This window comes from Aythya ferina, assembly GCF_964211825.1.
Source record: "Aythya ferina genome assembly, chromosome: 2".
In the NCBI taxonomy this organism is placed as follows: Eukaryota; Metazoa; Chordata; class Aves; order Anseriformes; family Anatidae; genus Aythya; species Aythya ferina.
In genome coordinates, this window is record NC_140297.1 from 62879894 (window position 1) to 62888350 (window position 8457).

General features: G+C 42.3%; 1 protein-coding gene across 3 annotated transcripts in view; it reads right to left on the reverse strand.

Annotated features, from left to right (window-relative positions):
- MATCAP2 (microtubule associated tyrosine carboxypeptidase 2) overlaps window positions 1-5995 on the reverse strand; it is a 35156-nt gene extending 29161 nt beyond the window's left edge. Inside the window, exon 1 of one of the 3 annotated variants that reach the window (XM_084508942.1) lies at window positions 2998-5859. In XM_084508942.1, coding sequence (XP_084365068.1) covers window positions 2998-3070 — 73 coding nt within the window. In that variant the 5' untranslated portion in view covers window positions 3071-5859. Of the gene's footprint in view, window positions 1-2997; window positions 5860-5907 lie in introns of those variants that run through there. The other 2 variants (XM_084508944.1, XM_084508943.1) reach the window with 2 other exon arrangements.
- Window positions 5996-8457: the final 2462 nt, after the last annotated feature.

Below are 8457 nucleotides of genomic sequence, written 5' to 3' on the forward strand. Positions count from 1 at the left end.
TGTGATTGAGAGAAAGGACAGACCTATAGCGAACTGCAGTGCTCCCAAGGGGGGGGTTGTTATAGTAGTAGTGTACATCTTATTTTTGTATCGATAATTATTTGGAAACCTAAGGTTTAAAAATAATGACAGGGAAAAATCGATTATTAATTTTGTTTTTAGTGATTCTAGGCCTCAGAGAAGGCCTTGGTCAATTGGTAACTTGGAAAAGGCATGACCAGATAATAGCAAAAACGGGATACCCCATCAAAATATGGGTGACTGTGACAGAGGGTTATGTACCACAAGCCGTCACGTTTGATGCTTGTGAGGTGTTAGCTTGTGGAGATTTAAATGCCCAATGACAATTGAACAGAAAGAACAAATAACTGGGAGAGACACAACAGCCAGATTGAGAATAGCTGTATGGAAACGATCCTCTATTGCCATCAGAGAAAGGGAGAAACTCAAGGAGAAAACAGGAGAGTAAACAGGAGGCCCTCTGAAATGTGGCAGTTCAAACATTTGAGATTCAAACAGGGTATGGGGACGTGAATGCCTGGATAGAATGGGTCAAATATACTGTCCAGAGTCTCAACCGTAGCTACTGCTATGCTTGTGCCTCGGGATGACCGATTGCCCAGATAGTGCCCTTCCCATGGGGGTGGACCAAAGACTCCCAAGGGATGCGATGTATGATTGCATTGTACCAAGAAAAGACTGCCTGGGGAAATGAGGCCTGTAAGTCACTCTTTGCTGTTTCTTGCATGATAACAATATCACAGTTCCCCCTGCATTCTCTACAGCTATAGGTAACCATACAGCTTGCCTCTCACGGCAGGGTGTGAGTGCTACCTGGCATCTGGGAGAATTTGCCTTGTGCTACCAAGGACTTGATGGGAAACTGCTCAAGACTAGAGATCCCCAGGGCAGATCTCTGGTGGTACGGTGGAGGGAAGATCTTACGGTCCACCCTACCATCTAATTGGGAAGGCACTTGTGCACTTGTTCAATCAGCTATACCCTTCACCCTGGCATTTGAAAGAGAAACATCACAAATACCCAGAAGAAGTAAAGGAGGCTTAGGAATATCATTTGATGATAGAGTATACATAGATTCTGTTGTGGTACCTAGAGGAGTTCGGGATGAATATAAAGCCAGAAATTAAATTGCTGCAGGGTTTGAGTTACTGTTCTGGTGGGTAACAATCAATAAAAATGTGGATTGGATTAATTATTTCTATTATAATCAGCAGAGATTCATCAATTATACCAAGGATGCGATGAGAGGAATCGCTGAACAACTAGATGCCATCAGCAAAATGGCTTGGGAAAACAGGATAGCATTAGATATGATGCTCGTGGAGAAGGGTGATGTATGCGTGATGCTGGGCAACCGTTGTTGTACTTTTATCCCTAACAATACTGCCCTGGATGGCACAGTAACAAGAGCATTGCAAGGGCTTACCACCCTTGCCAATGAATTAGCAGAAAATTCGGGAGCAGACACTTCCATCACAGGATGGTTGAAATCTTGGTTTGGTAAATGGAAAGGGATGGTAATGTCCATATTTACATCCTTGATTATAGTAGCAGGAGTTTTGACGGCTATTGGCTGTTGCGTTATCCCCTGTGTAAGGGGACTTGTCCAGCGGTTAATTGAAACCACATTATTGAAACAAATGACCATAGATCCACCACCCTACTCAGATAAAATGATATTAGAGGAAATGGAGAGCAAAGAAAGTGAAGAACAGGAAGATATTTACCAAATTACACTTAAAATAAATAAATAAATAAAAATAAAAAGAGTTTTTGCAAAAATCAACAGTTTATAAAAAAAAAGAAAAGGGGGGAATTGTGGGAATAGAAATGTTGTTTTTGCAGAGTTACATTGTTTAGAAGGAGGGAATGTGGTACTGAGATATGCTTACAGTGATAAGAAAAGTTTAGCAGGCGACCTTGTAAAATGCAGACAATCAGACTCCTTAGGACAATTAGGTGAAAATCATGGTGTCAAGTCAAGTCAGATAAGTGAAGAAACATTACCACTTCAAGCAGTAAAAATGTCAAAAGAAATTTGAAATTTAACAGGCTGGCGACTGAAGGCCATGCATTGTTTGTGAAGCATCAGATAGATTGTGAATCTGGATTACCCACTCAGTGGGGAAACAGGGGAGGGTCCTGCCATCAAAAGGTATATAAACTGTGTTTTGGAACTAGTAGATGCGCTCTCTCCTGCTTGTGGGGCGCCCGCCATTGCAATCGCAAATAAATTACTACTTCACTGAGATCCTCGCCTGAGCCTAAGTTATTGGCTACGGAGTGTTTCTCACAATGAGCACACGATTCTCTAAGTATTGCAGGATGAGAATCCTTACTTTTGGAGAAGGACAAATGAAAGGTGAGGTTTTCACCATGTCTGGACATAGAAATATTAAATTTCTGCGCATGAGACTTTAATTTCCACTTACATTTTTGTCTACAGAAGCAAAGTGCATCTTCTTAAAACATAGACAATAAGATAATGTAATGTAAACAGCAGTAATGTTTCCCCTTCTTTAGTAATCAATTCTCAGAAGCCACAAATAGCAGAGGAGTGAGCCTTAAATTGCCACCACATACGAACTAATTTGAATTAATACAAGTGTGTATAAGAAGTGAATTTTTTATTTTCTAGAAAACCACTCAAAAATGGGACCCCTCCTCTCCCATACCTCTCACCCCCAAGCTCTTGTGTCTATCTGGTATAAAAAGCTCCTGACAGCAATCTTTCAGCACTCAGTAGTATTGTTGGGCAGTAATAAATACATGTGTCTGTATAACCTCTGATTATCGCAAGTCAGGATTCTCCTGAGCTCTCCCTGGCAGGCTTTGTATGCATGTGATTGCTACCAAAAATGCTGTCCCCCAACTCTGTATGTGCCATCTTTTACTTTATACGAGCAGTTTTATAGCAATGTGCAGTTCTATAGGAAAGGGCTTTTAAGGTGCCACACCAAGGTGGTTGTACTTCACCTTCTCCCAACTGAAGGAGGATACTGTTCGATGCGTATTTCTGCTGGAAATCTAGAATCAACAGAAAATACATCAGATTTGGGAGATTGTATCAGGTAACACCACAGTTCTCACAGAGGTCATACACGTATAGCCACTGTTTCAAATTCTTCCACTGGTTCCTGTGGTCATCACTGTTTTACAACTAGAAAACTATATTTGAGACAATGTCAACCATGATGACTATGTTGCCACACACCAAGCTTCTAAAGTTCAGCTTTGAATATGTCAATTTAATCAATAATAGAAATTGTTTCAGACTACCTACAGACCAGACATCGTTATCCAAACAAAAAACACGCTGTCTTCTAGGAACCTCACTTTACTAAACTATATTAAAGAGTTTCTAAGGTCCAAGTAGTGGGTGGTGATTGAAACAGATATTTTTGTATTCTAGATATAAAGCCAGTTCAGCCTATGGTCTGATAATGTGTTTCAGTGTTTTCAAAAAGTGACAACAGCTCCTACCACTGTAAGGCAGCCGGTGGATCACCAGCCCGTGTTAATCATGCAGACTGGAATAGCAGTGATTTCTAGCTTTTACAGGATGCCATGAGATGTGTCAGCAGATTACCTGTAAGAAGTCTGCAAAAGGCAACTTGGATGCCATTGTAGTAAGCTACAGCTCTATGCTGCATATCACGCTACATTTCATATAGGTTTTATCTTTCATATCTCATCCCTGTATGTTACAGCTGTTCTGAGATGTATATATATTATTTTCTCTGACTTTTTACATTTCAATCTTGACAGCAGACAACAACAAAAAGCACACACCAATGACTTATGCACACAGATTCTCTCCACTGATCTCATCCCCAAATGCTCAAAAGTCACAAAGCCCCAAGTCCTTCAACTATTAGAAACAAAAACCAAAACTGACATAGTCTCTCCTAAGACTTTCCCAGCATGCTTACTTCCATTTATTTTTATCTTGTTCCTCTCTGTAACAATAACACAGTAATAATTCACCAGGATCTAAATTTTTACTGAACCAAACAACCAGCCAGGTTTGGGAGTGGAAGGCAATAATGTAGAAGGAGGAAGGGGCAGAAGAGCTGCCTGTCCCCACTTTAGCATCAGTAGGGGACCAAAAGATGGAAAGCCCTCCTGTTCAGTGGAAAGTTGGTCTGTCCTAGGCCAGGGTACAATTCTGACCCTGTTATGAGCAGCTGCATTTGGCTTCAGCCACCCCATGAGGTGGGTTAGCAGGGCAGAGCACTGGGCAGAGCTAAATCCCTCCTGTCTGGGTATGGGGCCCTGCACACGAGCAGGACCACCTCCTGCTCTAGCCCCAACCCTGTCATTTTCAAGGTACCTGCTGGAGCTGTCGATGCTGGACTTGCCACATACCACAGATGCCAATGTCTGATGTGTCACAGAACCACACAAAATACTACTGGAGAAGGGACATACCCCAAATCTGCTAACACAGGGTGTGTGGGATCCACAGATCTCCTCTTAATTCCGTGCTAATGAAATACTTTGCATGTCTATGTTGCACACCTTTTATCCCATCATGAGCTTTGGATCTTGTGGCATCACACACTGCCTAATCTTGTCAGAGGCTGTTAGAAAAATATGTTAAATTTTATGACAAATTCAGAAACTAGGTTATATCATTGGTTTCCATTTGATGTGTTGAACTAATACTTTATTATGTTGATAATATGTGTAATAAGAACCCCATGTAAGATTTTTTTCTAGATTTTGGATAGCATTTTAGAAAAAAATCTTCCTCACCTAGACTACTGGCTTGTTACTATCCAAATGGATTCAAAAATAGGTGGCATGAGGTGAATAATGACATATTTGTGGGCACAGATCTCCATCTGCCCAGCTAGCCATGCTCTAAAAACACAGAGAGCTCATGCTTTTTTAGCACCTGTCACTCAGGTTATACCTGCATAATTGACAAATCCCTTCCAAACTGCAAGTGTGCTTTTTACAGCATGTAGCAGAGATGTTCTTGGAGATGCGTGCTTATCCTTGGAATGTAATCACCTGAGACACTGCTTTAGTTTTTCAGTTCAGTGTTACCATTTTAGAGCATGTTTGAATTTATTTTTGCCCCAAATGAGAAAACACTTCCAATAGTTCAACTTGGATTTTCAAATGCAAATAATTTTTGATCTGCCTACAAATAATAAGAAAAGAGCAAAGTCTGAAACTGAAAGATGAGAAGAAAATATAAGAATATGACAAGTAAGATTTCTCCTTTGATATATTTTGCAAATGTTAAATTGTTACATTTATCTTCAGTATCCAGGTAATGTGAATAGATTACAAACCTACACTTAATTCATTAGCTCTAGATGGCATGGTTTGGGGGTGCAGAAGGTTGTAGAAAGCATGTTCTGCAACAAACAGGCTATGGAGAGGGCTATGCATGAATCTCTAATGTCCCACTGACTTTCAAATGCTGCAGGCTTATTTGTGGAGTAACAGAATCTGACCAAGGTTTTGTGGTAGCGTCTGTTCTTACTATTATTAAATGCCTTTAAGGGTTACAAGCACTCATCAGTTTGAAGAGAGAGTCAGGCAACTCATACTTAACAGCACTAGAAGCTCTGCCTATAGCAACTGGAAATTATTTCGCTATAGGGCCAGCTCCTGCAAAAAAGACTGGTGCTGAGCTCTCTAACACTTTCGCACCAAGACATTCAGTAAACAGAGCCCGTGCCATGCTGGGAATGTTGAAGTACCACCTAAGACCTTTTTTTTTTTCCAAAAAAAATATCCACCTCTTTGCTCTCCTCCTGCAGCAGCGCATCCGTCCCGAGGGCTGACTCTGAGCAGGATAAACCTGAGCTGCAGCCCCGAGGGCTGATTTCAGGATCCCACCCCACGACCCCCCGGGGCGGTACTCACCGGTCACACGGATGGACTCCAGCATGGTGCCGGGCCGGGCGGAGCCGGGCAGCCCCCGGGGACTCCACCCGGGCCCCGTCCCCGTCCCCGTCCCCGTCCCCGTCCCCGTCCCCGTCCCCGTCCCCGTCCCCGTCCCTGTCGAGGCCTCGCCACCGCCCCGCAGGAGCCGCCCCCGCCGAGCGTCCGCCCTCCACTGCCGACTACAAGTCCCAGCATGCCGCGCGCCGCCCCAACCCTGCGGAGGCCGGCGCTGGAGGGGCGAGGTGCACGCTGGGAGTTGTAGTGCGGGGGGCTGCCTCATCAGGCCGCAACACCCCTGATTTCTCCTGTCGGTGTGCGGGCACACCTTGCACTGAACTGAGCCATAGCCGTGTGCTGCGCTGACAATTAGCAATGATCCTCGTTGCTGATAATTGATAATAACTGATAATTATCAGCCTGATCTGAACAAGTTGTATTGAACTTCATGAATCCTCCTTAGAGCAACCCTCACAGACGCAACCACAAAGCTGTGTGGCTGGACTATCTCCACAAAGTTCTGGTCTGATACTTACAGTACAGGGTAGTAAGAAAAACAAACAAACAAACAAACTAACAAACTTTAAAGCATGTATTTTCATTTGATCTAGTATTGCCTCACAAAGGGAGAGACTCTTAAAGACCAGCTATGACAAGACTGCAGTGTCTTTTTTCTCAGAGCCTAATGCAAAGGCTAGTACTGAAGCACAGCTATACCTAGCTGTCAAGCTGGATGCCCTTTGTAACTTGAATTTGTGAGAAACACTCCGTAGCCAATAACTTAGGCTCAGGCGAGGATCTCAGTGAAGTAGTAATTTATTTGCGATTGCAATGGCGGGCGCCCCACAAGCAGGAGAGAGCGCATCTACTAGTTCCAAAACACAGTTTATATACCTTTTGATGGCAGGACCCTCCCCTGTTTCCCCACTGAGTGGGTAATCCAGATTCACAATCTATCTGATGCTTCACAAACAATGCATGGCCTTCAGTCGCCGGCCTGTTAAATTTCAAATTTCTTTTGACATTTTTACTGCTTGAAGTGGTAATGTTTCTTCACTTATCTGACTTGACTTGACACCATGATTTTCACCTAATTGTCCTAAGGAGTCTGATTGTCTGCATTTTACAAGGTCGCCTGCTAAACTTTCTTATCACTGTAAGCTATCTCAGTACCACATTCCCTCCTTCTAAACAATGTAACTCTGCAAAAACAACATTTCTATTCCCACAAATTCTTTGAGGAACAGTGGAGATACATGCTCTGTTAACGTGTACAAGTTAACCTATAAAAACCCTCTTTGCTAGCTCTGTTGTATCTGGAACCCACAGGCTTGTCTCCAAATCTCAAATTGCAGGAACTGAGTAAACAGTTTTAAATGTAGCTAGGCAAAGCTATCACTATTCAGTTACAGTTTGCTTGTGATATATGAGAATTACAGGGAAAAAAAATAAACCCATTAGTGAACCAGTTCAAGTAGTGGAAATAATCAGCATAGCAGATAAAGAAAGGGTGGATGGCTTCTACAATGTGAAGTCAATATACCACTTTACTGTAATTCCCCAGTCAGTTTTGGTGTTTAGACTATAAATTCTTACTTTAGAGATCATACTTATGCTTGGAAGCAATATAAATGAAAACACTAGCTCCAGCTTTTGATAAGCATGTCATATGCTTATATTCCCTCTCTTTGCTCCCTCCAGAGCTTGCCTCCTCTTCTTGTTTCCCCTCTCCTGCCCACTTCTCCCTTGTGCCCGAGTCCTTTTTCACCGAGTGCTTTGGCATTCAGTCAACCCTGAATCTACTGCCTCCAGCATTTTTTTTTTTCCCTGTTAGCTTTTTTGCTTTGCAGGTTGACTTGAAAGTTTTGTTAGGTCATGCTACAAGGATGACAAAAGCAGCAGCAGAAGGCACAGAGGAGAAATATTAAAAGGCCAGCTGCCCCTGTATGCTGCTTTGACTCAGAGCAAGCTTCGTTATGCTTGGTGATTAAAAACATCACATAAAAGCTCAGTCAAAAATAAATAAATAAATAAATAAAATTGCTAGGTATCTCAATATATATGACAAGAATGATATATATACATACATGTATTTAATGTACTTGTAACAGTTCTGACCTCAAAGGCATCTGAGTTTGAAAGTCTGTAGGGATGGAAGCTGGCAGCACGGTTTGCACAGATGGCACTGCAACAAGGTGAGATGACATGGGGACGAACAGCAAGGTTTTGAGAAGAGACACACTGTGGAGTGCATCTAATGCAATACAGTTATACAACATGACTAAAATCTGTATCTGGATATCACTTGCCTGTTGTTAGAGACAAAATTAAAGAGGGCATGTTCATCTTGTATTTTAAGCTCAACGTCAGCATGCCATTATTTTCAGAGATAATTATTTCCTATTTATCTGGCCAGCAATACTGTGATGTCTAGTACATAGAAGAGTATCTTTGAAAGAACATTAGCATCAGTAATCTCTGCAGCATGTAGAGTCCAGAAGAGCAGTGATTTTATTCATCTCTAAACTTGCC